The sequence below is a fragment of the Aquarana catesbeiana genome, linkage group LG04 (assembly GCF_042186555.1).
Source record: "Aquarana catesbeiana isolate 2022-GZ linkage group LG04, ASM4218655v1, whole genome shotgun sequence".
In the NCBI taxonomy this organism is placed as follows: Eukaryota; Metazoa; Chordata; class Amphibia; order Anura; family Ranidae; genus Aquarana; species Aquarana catesbeiana.
Genome location: NC_133327.1, coordinates 621494215 through 621508364, shown reverse-complemented (window position 1 = coordinate 621508364; position 14150 = coordinate 621494215). Strand labels below are relative to the sequence as shown.

General features: G+C 43.4%; 1 protein-coding gene across 1 annotated transcript in view; it reads right to left on the bottom strand.

The window, feature by feature from the left end:
- The window catches only part of TMEM63A (transmembrane protein 63A), a 122306-nt gene that overhangs the window by 91938 nt on the left and 16218 nt on the right, over window positions 1-14150 (bottom strand). Inside the window, exon 2 of the mRNA XM_073628313.1 lies at window positions 8348-8552. Coding sequence (XP_073484414.1) covers window positions 8348-8536 — 189 coding nt within the window. The 5' untranslated portion in view covers window positions 8537-8552. The remainder of the gene's footprint in view (window positions 1-8347; window positions 8553-14150) is intronic.

Sequence of the window (14150 nt, the reverse complement as noted above, 5' to 3'; positions counted from 1 at the left end):
TTGATGCTCAAAGCGGTACAATTCTTTTGCATGGAAATTTGGCGTTTTATATTGTAGGCCTGTAATTCTTAGGAATAACACACTTAAATCTGTCCAAACAAGAGACTAGTAGACATCCCGGGTATGATAAAGTTTGAAACATGATAACCTTAGTTAGACTTACCGGCAACGGTATTTCTACAAGTCTTTCAGGACAGCACCTGGAGAGAGTGCAGCTCCACCCACTTTTCCCAGGAAACACTGCATTCAGTTTTTCTTTTAAATACCGGACGCTTCCACCATGGCCTCAGTTGTTCATAGAGTACCTCCAGCCATGCTGAAATTAGATAAGCAGAACATAGCAACAACACCATATTTTATAATACAATTAGGGCAGGTCATCAGTGCTGTCCTGAAAGACTCGTAGAAATACCGTTACCGGTAAGTCTAACTAAGGTTTTCTCCCTTCATCTTTCAGGACAGCACCTGGAGATAAGAGAGTACTTATTCTAGGGTGGGACCACCGCCTGCATGACCTTCCTGCCAAACGATTGTTCTGATGCTGATAGCAAGTCCAACCTGTAGTGGCGGGTGAAGGTGGAGAAACTTGTCCACATGGCCGCTTTACAGATCCGACCCAGAGAAGCCCCTGCTTTTTCCACCCAGAACGTTGCTACTGCCTGTGTTGAGTGGGCCACTACCCCAGTAGGAGGATCTGCCCCTGAAGCTCTATAGGCTTCACTGATGGCCATACGCAGCCATCTACATATAGTATTTTTAGAAGCACTATGCCCCTTACGTGATCCTGAGAACAGAATAAATAGAGAATTTGATTTTCTGAATTCTCTTGTGATTTCTATATAGTGTAATAAACACCTTCTCACGTCCAGGCTATGGAAAGATTTCTCCCTAGAGCTGGATGGTGTAGGACAAAAAGGTAGGGAGAATTATTTCTTGTGCCCTATGAAATGCTGTTGGAACTTTTGGCACAAAACCCAGGTCAGTTTTTAGCACTACCCGGTCTGGAAATATATAACAGAAGGGTTCTACTATAGGATAGGGCTTGCAACTCGCTTACCCTTCTAGCTGATGTAACTGCCACTAAAAGAACTAATTTGAGCGACTATAATTTGATTGTCGCTTCCTCTAGGGGTTCAAAAGGTCTTTTGATCAGACCTTGTAAAACCAATGATAGGTCCCATTTTGGAAAAAACTGGCCTAGCTCTGACCAATGCCTTAAAAAAATCTAATAATAAGCGGCTCCTGAGATAGTTGTCTCTCAAGGAAAACCGATAAAGCGGCCACTTGGACCCTGAGGGTACTGGCCGCCAACCCGATCTCCATTCCTTCATGGGGCAATTCTAGAACTGAGAGCATTTCCTGTGGTGAAAACTTTTTAGTTGTGCACCAGGAATTAAAACGCTTCCATGTCTTAAAATAAATTGCTCTAGTGACCTTTTTTCGGCTACTTAAAAAGGGTTGAGACCAGTTTATCCGAGAAGCCTTTATTTTTTAGGATCTGCTCCTCAGTAACCACCCCCTCAGTTTGAGGTGTTCGATATTTGGATGTTGAAGGGGTCCCTGGGTTAGGAGATCTCTACGTAGTGGAAGAATCCAGTGAGGTTCCACCGCCATCTTCTGTACAGTTGCAAAACAAGCCCTTTTGGGCCAAAAGGGAGCAACTAGATTCATACTCGTGACTTCCTTTTGTCGCTTCTTTAATACCCAAGGGATCATTTGAAAGGAGGGAAAGGCGTAGCACAAGTGGAAGTTCCACGGTTGTGTCAGCGCATCCAACCCTTTCGCTTGATCTTGCCTCTTTAGTGAAAAAAAGGTCTTCACCTTTGTATTGTTCTGGGATGCAAACAGATCTATTTGAGGAGTTCCCCATTTTTCTATTAACTTTTGTAATACTTCTGTGTTCAGACTCCACACTCTGACTCTAGTATCCTTTCTCTGCTCAGAAAGTCTGCTACCAGATTCAGATCTCCCTTTAGGTGCACCGCAGTTAGGGACCTCAAGTTGTTTTCTGCCCAGGACAGAATCTGAAGGGCTGAGGATAGCAAAACCTTGCTTCTCGTGCCACCTTGTCTTGTTACATAGGCCACTGCTGTGGCGTTGTCTGACAGAACTTGAACATGGTGACCCTGGGCCAGCTTCTCGAAGGCCCATAGTCCTAGAAGAATAGCCCTTAGTTCCCTCCAATTGGAGGATCTTCTGGCTTCCTTCTTTGTCCAATTCCCTTGAGCCATCTGTCCTTCCAGGTGGGCGCCCCAACCCCAAGAACTTGCATCCCTAGTTAATCTCCTCTCTACAGGAAAACTCCAGAGCAGGCCCCTGTCCAGGTTTGAGCAACTCCTCCACCACTAGAGCGTCCTCTATACCTGAGGGGGGGATCCTGATCAATTTCTCCAGGGACTCTCCATATTACTAATTTCTTAAAATCGCCTGCTGGAGAACCCTTGCATGGAGATGTGCCCACTGTACTGCTGGTATTGATGCAGTAAGGAGTCCTAAGACTGACATAGCTGCCCTGATAGTAATTGGCAGGTTTGTCTGGGTATTTTTTACGGCATTCTGAGTTTTCTCTATCTTTTCCTCTGGGATAAAGATTTTCTCTTGTATAGAATCGATTGTATATCCCAGGAATTTTATTGTCTGAGATGGAATCATGTTTGAATTCTCCCTGTTTATTATCCAGCCTAGACCCTCCAAGTGTCTCTTTGTCCTTCTCAGATCCTTCTCTAATAGATCCCTTGTTTTGGCAAATATTAGAAGATTGTCTAAATATGGGACAATCGATATTCCCTCTACTCTGAGGGGGGCTAAGGCCTCTGCTACGATCTTTGTGAGAGGAGGACAGTCCGAAAGGGAGTGCTCTGAACTGGAGATGAAGGATTGAGTCTCCCATCTTGACCACAAATCTTAGATGTTTTTGCGATGCTGGTGCTATCGGCACATGGAGATATGCATCTCTCAGATCTATGGATGCCATAAAACAGTTTGGGGTCAGAAGACCCTTTACTGAAAACATTGTGTCCATTTTACATAGTAGGTGAGGTTGAAAAAAGACACAAGTCCATCAAGTCCAACCTATGTGTGATTATGTGTCAGTATTGAATTTCTTGTACCTGATCGATCTGTTTAGTATCTTCTGGTTCAGAATTAATCTGAATTAGCCTGAAGGCTTCTTTACAAGAAATATGTGCGAATAGCACCCCTGTCCTTCTTTGGGAGGAACATTTATGATCACCCTCTGTTGAATCAATTCCTGTAGGATTGATGTCATTGCCACAGATTTCTCTATGTCTCGGGGAGCCTGGGTAACGTAAAAACAAACAGGTGGGGGTTGAGAGAATTCCAGTCTGTAACCCTCCATTATTGTTTTGAGGATAAACGGACTGTCTGTTATCGTCTTCCACTGTGGAAAGAAGGTTTGTAACCTTGCTCCCAGTGTCGGAGGACAGTGACTGGCTTTTTGTATTTGGGGTAGGGGGGCGAAATAGTACTCCTGACTTGCCCCTCCCTCTCTGAGGCCTCCATGGTTTTTTGTAACCTGTTTCTTTCGTGTCCGCGGTTTTTCAAAAAGCACGAAAATTTTTATTGCCTTGAGGGATCACCTTTTTCTTTACAGGGAAGGCCTTTTTCTTATCAGCTGTTCTATCAAGTATGGCTTCTAGACCCGGGCCAAAAACCAAATCTCCTTCAAAGGGTCAAAGGGTAGACCACATAGCTTGGTCTTTGAGGCTATATCCCCGGTCCATGTTCTAACCCATAAAGCTCTACGAGTTGAGTTTATTAAAACTGAGGATCTGGCTGACATTTTTATTGATTCAGCTGAAGCATCTGCTATGTATCCCACTGCTTTCAGTAGTACAGGCAGTGTATCCAGCAGATCCTTACGGGGAGTCCCTGCCTCGATATGGGCTTTCAACTGTTCCAGCCAGAATCCCATGCTTTCCTTAGTAGGGAGTCTGCCCTCTTGTCCATGGTATCCTTTAGGATACCCATATCCTCAAATGCAAGGTCAGTGTTCCTTGACACTTGAGAAAAAGCTGCGTCAAGCTTTGGTTTTTTGTTCCAGACTTGAGAGCTATCCTCTTCCAAAGGAAACCTCCGCTTGAGGGATCTGGAAAAGAAGGGAGCCCTCTCTGGGTCCTTCCATTCCCTTTTTATAGTTTCAGATAGAAACTTATGCACTGGAAATACCCTGTGTTTCACTTCATTCATGCCTTGGAACATTTTATCATGTAATGACAATTGGGTTTTATCCTCTGTGATGTTTAGGGTTGTGTGGATAGTCTTCAAAAGGTCATCCACCTCTTCTAAGGATAATTTGTACCGAGAAGAAGAAGAAGAAATCGCTTTCTCTTCATTCGCTTCTTCCTCGGAGTCTGGGGAAACACTACGCTCTTCATCCTCTGAGTCACTGCCCCCTCTGGATGCAGAAACAGAAGAATGAGAATGGGGTACTGTGCTGCTACTTGCAGCTGGGCGTTTATCCAGATAGGACCGGAACGTCTCAAAAGCGTCCGCTAGTTCCTTCCGGAAGGAGTTTAATAATTCTCCTTGCTGAGTCACAGGTATAGCAGAAGTGGTTTCCTCCTTAACTGGATCTGCTATGCAGGATTTGCATAACACCTTTATCCAGGACTCTCTTAGTACATTTTTACATGACGTACGTATTCCCTTTTGGTAGGAGGAAAGGAATGTTTGGTCTTTTCTTTAACTTTCTGAAATACACCAAAAAATAACCATTTTCCTCCATTTAGCATTGTATCTAAATCATAGATAAAACAAAGCATGCTGCCAAAATAGAGGAGTTAACTCTTTAACCCCTGTGCTTTGCTACCCCAGCCAGTGAATCCCCCCACAGATCCACTTTAAAAGGATAATCAAATATTCTTCCTGTTTACGACACACAGGAAGAGTGATAGCAGGCTTCCAAATTCCCCCATAGAATATTAGGAAGGGGAGTAATACATGCCCATAGAGTAAAAGACAGAGACCACTGTCCCTGCTTACCTGGGCCTGGCTGACTGCTGTGGCTCCTGCCACCGCCGTTTGTTTGACCTCCATCGCTGCGTGGTCTAGAGCGGCGTCTGCATGCTTTTTATTTGAATTTCCCGGTCCACTCGCCACTGCGAGGGCCAGAAATGACGTCAGCCACAAGAGACCGCCCCCTCCTCCTGCGTTCCAGCGTCCGGAACCTGAAGCTGCGTTGCGCCGTCAAAAGTCCCACCCCCGGCCGGAATGACGTGCTCACCATCGGGACCCGGGAGGCATGAGGCTTTGGGGATGTAGGAGACGCCGCTGCCGTTCCTCCTTAGCCTGTGCCGCCGGTCTATAGGAGCGGGGACCTCCAGCAGCCTGGCTCTTGCCGAGCATGAAGAGCAGGGGACGCCGAAGCATCGACCACACGTGAGGGAGGAAGCTGGGCTGGCCTTTGAGAAAAGAAGACAAGAAATACCGGTATGCCCCATACTCTCCCCACCTGGAAGCGTAGCACACCCCTGGTTCCCTGCAGCGCTTCCACCATGGCGGAGGAAACACTACAACTGAGGCCATGGTGGAAGCGTCCGGTCTTAAAAGAAAAACTGACTGCAGTGTTTCCTGGGAAAAGTGGGTGGAGCTGCGCTCTCTCCAGGTGCTGTCCTAAAAGACGAAGAGAGAAATCATAAATTATAATATAATAAATAACTATAAATAATTATAACAAATAATAATATAATAATAAAATGTATTCAATAATGTAATCAAATCAAAAACACTGAAATTTGCTCTGTTGCAGAACTGTCGCTATCATTACTTTCAGTGTTTGATGACGGATCTCCCCACAAATCACTATCGCTCAATTCTGCAAGTGATTCTAATTTATTATCGCTGTTTTCTAGTCGATCTAAAACTGCTTTTGATGTAAAGGGACGGTTTTGTTTGCTATGGACAATCTCCAGTTTCCAGGCAGAAAGAACAGTATTTATAATATAAAACTGCATGCAGGGCGCACTGGACAAACCACTAGGGACAAAAGGGATGTGAAATTATTTGATACAGTAAATGTAATCTGTAAGATTACAGTGTACTGAATGTATTGTGTGTGTTTCACTTTTTCAATTTGGCGCTGTACTCCGTCCCCGTGCGTCGCACGCTCGCAGGGAACGGAGCCCGGCTCTGTGATATATTGAGCAGAGACACAGCCGCTGCACACAGCGGGGAGACATCGCAGGATCCTGGGGACAAGGTAAGTAACTGTACTTGGATCCTGCGATGCGATCCCGAGTGTGGCTCGGGGTTACCGCTTTTGGTACTGAGAATCCACCCCGAGCCAGACTTGGGAATACTGTCAGGGAGGTTAGACTACAATTATTATTACGTTCATTTTACTGTGCCTTAGTGACCTATATTTTATCATAGTTATGCAATACTTGTTTTCTTATTCTTATTACGATATTAATGTCTACTTGTTCATCCATTGGAATTGGATTGATACTCTCATGTTTTCACTCGATATTGTTTAAGATTGTTTGAAACTTAATAAAAGCAGATTCAACATAAATAAAACAATCTCCAATAAAGTGCAAAATTCCCGTCCAGCCAAGTAATTCTGCACTTTATTGTTTTATTTATATTCAATTATTGTGGTTCAAATATTGCATACTATTATTTTTTCACTTCATATTAACATTATTATTATAATTTTGGGCAGGAAAAGAGCAAAACTTTGGTTCTGGGGTTTCCAGAAAAGAGCAAGTAAAATGTAAGTAGTAATTTGTTATTTTCTTTTTAAGTCATATAATGTAAATAAGAACATGTGATAAATGCAAGGCAGGTGTAATCCCAATTTGGCTTCAATAGCGGAAATACATGTTAAAGCGGATTTCCACCCACATTTTTCTCTCCTCGCCATGCAGCACTAATGTGTATCCTTAAAATGAATTGGTAATTTATTTTTATTTTTTCTGTTCACTTATCTGCTTCATGCCTATATCTAATTTCCCTTCCTCCTCTAGGGGGGCCACGGCCGCAGACATCATTTGCGGTTTTGCATTGGCTACTGGGAGATCTTGGTCAGCTTGGCATGGCATCTATGGAAATTCTTGGCCAGCTTGGCATGGCACGGCTCCAGTAACATTTAACATTGGCGACTAAGGAAAATGTCACCGCACTGCACATGAGCGAGATCGGCAGGTGCATGCTGGGTAAGCCAGCATGCACAGAATCCAGGACGAAGGAAACTGTAGCTTCAGATGCCCACACTGGAGATGGCCACTCTGTGCAGAAAGTTCACAAAGTAAGAAAACAATGCTGCACAGATAGAAAACTGGGCATAGTTTACAGCATACCTTTGTTATATTGCATGAGGCATGAGTAGTCTAGTGGTATTTTTATCTTAAAAGTAAAATTTCATCCGGAACGCCGCTTTAAGCCTAAACAGCTGTAGTCACATGGGCTACGAGGAGCACTATGGGCATCTCACTTATTTAGCAACTGTGCAAAGTCAATTTTTTCAACCTGGAGGCAGAGCTGTAATGAGATCTGAGGTTTAGCAAGGGACAGACATTGTGGCTCACTACTAAGCACATAGCAATGTAAAAGGGAACAAATGGCTGTCCCCATGAGCATGTGTAACTAGATATTTAATACATTAAACCCCCCCCAGCATTTTTTTGAGGGACGGCAATTTGAGCCAGAAGTTCGGACTTTCCCCTTTCCCCTGCAGTCTTCTGTGACACATCACGGGTCCCAGAAGACTGCAGGGCAATTTGTTGGGCGCAGCATGACTCGCGCATGCGCAGTAGGAAACCGGCTGTGAAGCCACAAGGCTTCACTGCCTGAGTCCCTTACTTGAAATGCCAGTTCCGGCACCTGAAGCCAACTGAAGAATCAACTCGGGTGAGGACATGGCAGGATCTCTGGACAGGTAAGTGTCCTTATATTAAAAGTCAGCAGCTACGGTATTTGTAGCTGCTGACTTTTAATTTTTTTGGCGGGGGGGGGAAAGGAGTATAACCAAATGACATAAAAAAATAGCAAGCAGAAATTCTACACATAACACCATATATAGACAACGTTGTCTGGGGACAAGGACAAAACACACACATAACAGATCAGACTTTCAATTTCTGACTTGCTACAAAGTTACAATATTGCAGTCTTATCACCGGAGGGGAGGAAACTAGGGAAATTCTGCTTCCTGCCTGCAGCAAAGTAATGACATCATCTCATCCTAGGCAAAAATCACAGTACTAGCGTTCAAGGCTAAATTTTTATTGATAAAAAAGCGATCCTGTTGATGAACATTGTGACTTCTAAGGACTTTTTTTTTTTTTTTTTTACACAAACTTGTAATTACTAAAAAGGTACCTACCGCAAAGCAGGCCACATCTATCACCAAAACTGTAGGGATTCCGCCAAAAGTAACTCCTTGTAGCACCGTACTCCCCGTGTGCCCACTATAACAATATGGCTGTGTTTGGTTGGAAGAGTTTCCCAAACGAAGCTCACTCCATGTGGAAAAGGAGGTGGAGATGGAACCCGAAGAAGAAAAAAATGTCATGGTCTTCGGGAGGGATCTGGAGGAGAGGAAGGAAGTCAGCAACAAGCAATAACCTTATCAAAGGAACAATGCTTCTACACAAGAGGAGGACAAATTCATCTCTATTCATCTCAGTCTCTATATGGTTTCCTATTTCTCTTCCTAAACGCCTAAATTAGCAGTCTGATGCTTAAAATTAGTATTCAAAAGCAATGTAATTATATACTTTGGTGCACGGCTACGGCCTAATGACAAACATTCTTCAGATTCATTAAAGAGACCCTGGCACTAGAACATTTCAGCAACGATCTTCCCATAAGAGAACGTGCATTTAGTCCACGTTCACATTGGGGCGATTTGACATACGATTGGACATGTCCAATTGGCGGCAATTGCCAGCAACAGCACTGTCTGAATCGGTGAGACGCTGCACCGATTCCCAAAAGTAGTTCCTGTACTACTTTTGGTGACTTCAGGGGGCGATTTCAATAGATATCTGTGCGTTCCTGCACAGATGTCTCTGAAATCACTCCTGAAAAGTTGGACTGACATGCGGGTATAAAATCAAACCCGCATCAGTGTGAACCTGGGCTTAAAGTAGTTAATGCATACTAGCACATTATAAATTTGCCTTGCAGGTTTAAAAAAAATAAAATAAAATCAACTGAGGTTTACTACTGCTTTAAAGCTTGTAGGAGGAGTTTTCATTTTTCTCTGACTGTCCTATGAGGCTGCATGACCCTTGACCCTCTGTCTGGAGCACATTCTCAGTTTGGTTTGCTAGAGAGCAGTTTCTTTTTTTATTTTTTGGGGGGACAAGTTCATGTGATCTGCACAGGGCTAATCAGCCCCCAAGGCTCTGTACAATCCATTGATAGTTTGGGGACAGTAAAAGAAGGGGAGGATCAGAGAAGGCAGAATCAAACAGTCTTTATACAGAATGCGGGGGATTAACCCCTTAGGTTCCACAGTGAGTATAACAAGCATGCTTTACTGAATCTACAGACTGATTTTACTGTTGCGGGTTTAGTAACACTTTAAGGTTTATTGAGGGCATTTCCACTGGAACTCTGTAATCTAACTAATCATGCAGAATTACTGTTTAAGAGCCCTTTCACACGGGCAGACCGATTGGATCCGCCTGTCAGTTTTTCGGGCACACCCAATTGGACCCTCCAGTTTCCTTCATAGAGTGGCGGGTGTTAACGGATAACAGTGGTGGAAGGAAAAAAAAAAAAATCAGATCATCTATGACCGGCTTTAAAATTTCCATTGTCCATAAATAAACCAAATATCCCATACAAAGTTCTGATACAGAAGGTTATCTCGCTATATTTGCATATAAAGAAATGTGGCAAGCAGCCAGGAATCACGTGTAATGACATTGAGTAACAAGGGAGGATTCTCCCAATGACAGATAAAGGAACTGGCTGCTACATACACTTCATTGTTATATAATGTTCTCTTAACACCTTTACCTGCTTTAGGCATCTGCAACAATCTGCATTATTTATGACAACACAAACAAATGCAAAAATATCTTCAGCAATCTGTGTGCACATACTAATGAAATGGTGAGTCCACAAAACCTGATATTTCATTTTAGTGGATTCATTTTATAGCTGAACTTCAGGTTTCACATTAAAGGGTGGAACAAACCCTCTCCCCTTTTTTTACCCCCCTTCCTTTTAGTTGTATTTTTTTTTTTTTTTTTGCTACCCCCTCCCCCTTTTCCTTTATTCTTCTCTTTGAAGGGGAGAGGGAGGAAGGAAAAAGTGTATGTTTTGAGCAGAAGACTATGCGAGTTATAGGATTTTTGAAATATGTGGATATTTAAAAGGTTAAAGCGGAGTTCCACCGAAAAAAGAAAAAAGTCAGCAGCTACAAAAAGTGTACCTGCTGACTGTTAATAATTGGACACTCACCTGTCCCACAGTCCAGCGATGCGGGCGTATGAAGTCCTGCTCCTCTCCCCCTCCTCTCCACGGCACCGGCATTCGTACTGTGGGTGCCCGGGTGTGGCTTCACAGCTGGGCACGCACTGTGCATGCGCGGGCCGCGCTGCGAATGGCCGGGCAATCTTCTGGGACCTGTGAGGTGTCCCAGAAGATTGCAGGGAGGGGAGAGGTGGGAGCCCCGGGAGGAAGTGGGAGCTGGATGCCTCCAAAAAAAGACATGCCACATGTGGCATGTCAGGAGGTCACCATCTCTTAAAGCGGAAGTTCCATTTTTGGGTGGAACTCCGCTTTAAGTTCACTTTTTTTTTTTCTAAATTCCAGCTCCCTTATGTACCAATATAGCATAAGCGTTCTTCTTTTGCAAAAATAAAACAGCTTTCCAATAATTCTACACAGGCTTACCTCACTCTCTTAATAGCTGTTTAAAAACATGCATTCCATTACTTCTGCCTTACTTCCTAAACAGACTTTAGGTCGTGACATAGGAAGGAGTTTGCCAGCTGATCTCATTAGCACACACCCGATGTTCCGTCAGATTAGGTGACCTGTCATTTTTTGTAACGGAAGTAACGTTTCGGCACGGCCATCTTGGTGCACCCGCACTCGGCCGCAGTAAGGATACAGTGAGAAGGTGGCAAGCGGACACCTTTTTACACCCACCGGAGTTTTGCATTTCACACTTATTTTCACCAGTAAACTGAGCTTATATAGTGCAATACAGTATTTAGAAATCCATGACACTGTTTTGATGTTGAATTTTAAAAGCAGCGGTGTTCTGTCAGATCAGCAAATCTGTGAGATCAGCAGGCTCGCCGCTACTTTTAAAATTCAACATCAAAACAGTCAGACGGATTTCTAAATAATGCATTTCACTATATAAGCTCAGTTTACTGGCAAAAATAAGCGTGAAATGCAAGACTCCATTAGGTGTAAAAAAGATGTCCGCTTGCCGCCTTCTCACTGTATCCTTACTGTCGCCGAGTGTGGGTGTGCCAAGAAGGCCGCTCCGGAATGTCACTTCTGTTACAAAAAATGACGGGAAAGTTAGGCAAAAGTAACCGAGGAGCGTGTTTAAACAGCTATGAAAAGAATAGGGTAAGCCTGTGTAGAATTAACAGAAAGCGTTTTTTTTTTTTTTTTTGCAAAAGTACATTAATGCTATATTGGTACATAAGGGAGCTGGAATAAAAAAATAAAAAAAAAAATGAACAAAGGTGAACTTAAAGTGACACTAAAGTAAATTTAAAAAAAAAAATAACAAACATGTCATACTTACCTCCACTGTGCAGCTCGTTTTGCACAGAGTGGCCCCGATCCTCGTCTTCTGGGGTCTCTCGGCGGCTCTCTCGGTTCCTCCCCGCATTAGATAATCCCCTGCGAGAAGCGCTCTCCCGGGGGGGGGGGGGTTACCTTGCGGTCGCGCTCCCGAGTCCAGCATTCGGTGTCCACAGGCGCCGAATGCAGATCTCGGCCCCACCTCCCCGGCGGCCGCGTCATTGGATTTGATTGACAGCAGTGGGAGCCAATGGCTGCGCTGCTATCAATCTATTCAATCAACAGCCAAGAACCCCCTAGCCGAGAGACGGTGCGTCCCCGTGGGACAAGTTCGAGAATTCAGGTAGGTACAACAGGGGGGCTGGGGGGCCGGTCACTGCCAGGTGTCATAGAGGATGCATTAAGATGAAAAAACACTTACCTGTACAACCCCTTCAACCTTTAAATGCAATCTGAATTAAGTGATAATTTATGAGCTACATGTTTAATATATGTGTGATCTAAGGGTTGCTTTAGTAATATTTGTGTAATTGGAAATGTTATATATTGTATTGTTTTTCTATCTGAAACAGCAATGAAAAATTATTTTAAAAAAAGGGGTGGAACAAACGCTGCATTTAGATGCGCACTGTTGTGTGCTTCTAAACACAGCACTATAGTGATCAAGGAGCCCCCAAAATGTTATTACGGGGAATGTAAGATGGAGGAACTAGAACATCCAAAATTCCCTGGTGAACAGGGCCTGAAATATTGTCTCTGATTTAGAGGGTTATAGATACCTTGAGCAGCAGCATCAGTACAGTTTATAGTTCTATAGCGCCGGTTTTGTCTGATTTATAGAGCCAGGAATATGGCAGAGACATCTCGCTACTGGAGTATCCAGGATATATAAAAGGCCTGGGGCTGACACAGGACACTGACCTTCACCTATAACTAAAATATCATTTCTGAGCTGCAGATAAGAAAGTCTTCAAACATGATGAGGTGTCGATCATTCCTGCTCTGCCCCTCTTCTCCCAGTTCACCAGCTAATACAGAACTACACCGATCAACCATAACAATATGACCCACCCACCTAATATTGAGTATGGCACCCTTTTGCTAAAACAAAGTAACATCCACATGAATGGCAGGACCCAAGGTATCCAAGCAGAAGATTGCCCAAAGCATCACACTGCCTCTGCCAACTGCCTTCTTATACCACATCCTGGTGCCATCTCTTCCCCAGGTAAGTGACGCACACCCACCCAGCCATCCACATGATGTAAAAGAAAATGTGATTCATCAAACCAGTCCACCTTCTTCCATTGCTCCAAAGTCCAGTTCTGATGTTCATGTGACCATTGTAGAAACTTTTGGCTGTGGACACGGGTCACCATGGGCTTTACAGCCCCATATACAGCAAAGTGCGATGCCTATTTTGTTCTGCTTTCACCACATCAACTTTATAGACAACATGTTCACTTGCTGCCTAATGTACCCCACCAATTTTCAGATGCCATTGTAATGATATATTCCCTTTACCGGTCAGTGGTCATAATGTTGTGGCTGATCGGTGTATAGCTATTGGCCTGAGCTGAGATTTCAGTAAAATGTGAAGGAAATACAATATAGAGAAGTTTTAAAGGCACTACATGTCATGCATAAAACAAATACAAAGCACAATGCTTCTGTGATAAGATCATAATAGATGCAGCTATTCCCCAACTCTTTTTAAGCGCTGTGTAATATAAATAATATATTCTCCAACTTTGTGGTGATATACGGACTAAGTGAAGGTTCTTAAATTCACTTTGTATTTTGGGTGACAGGTGTAATTTAATGTGTACTCAAGAGAATGAACATTTGGTATTCTGTGTCACATGATTAGAGCAAACTCCAAATTTCAGAGCTGCTAGATAAGACGTATAACACGTTAAACCAGATCTGGATCCTGTTACTTGGAATAAATCAAGAGGAAAAGTTAGCGTAAGCAGTGAGAATGGCTCTGGGCTTATAGAAAGGATCTGCATATTGAGAAAAAGCTCTTCTCTTATGAAAAAAAGCTCTGGTCCTATAAAGAAGCCACTGATCTTAAGGACTGGTCTTATACCGAGGGCTCTGATTCCTATACAAAAGGCTCCGATCTTAGAGAAAATGGCTCCGGTCCTATAGAGAAGGCTATGATCTTAAAGAAAAGGGCGCTGGTCCTATACACAGGGGTCTGGTCTTAAAGAAAATGGCTCTGGGGCAGGAAAGGCAAAATAAAAGTGGAATAGAATAAACTTTATTTTTAAGCAAACCTTTTTTTTTTTTTTTTTTTTAACTATTGTAAAGTTTCCCACTTAGGGATCCTGTCAAGAATAGCATTTGCTGTTGCAGGTTGACAAGGCTTAAGCCAGCCATAGGTGGATCAAATCTTG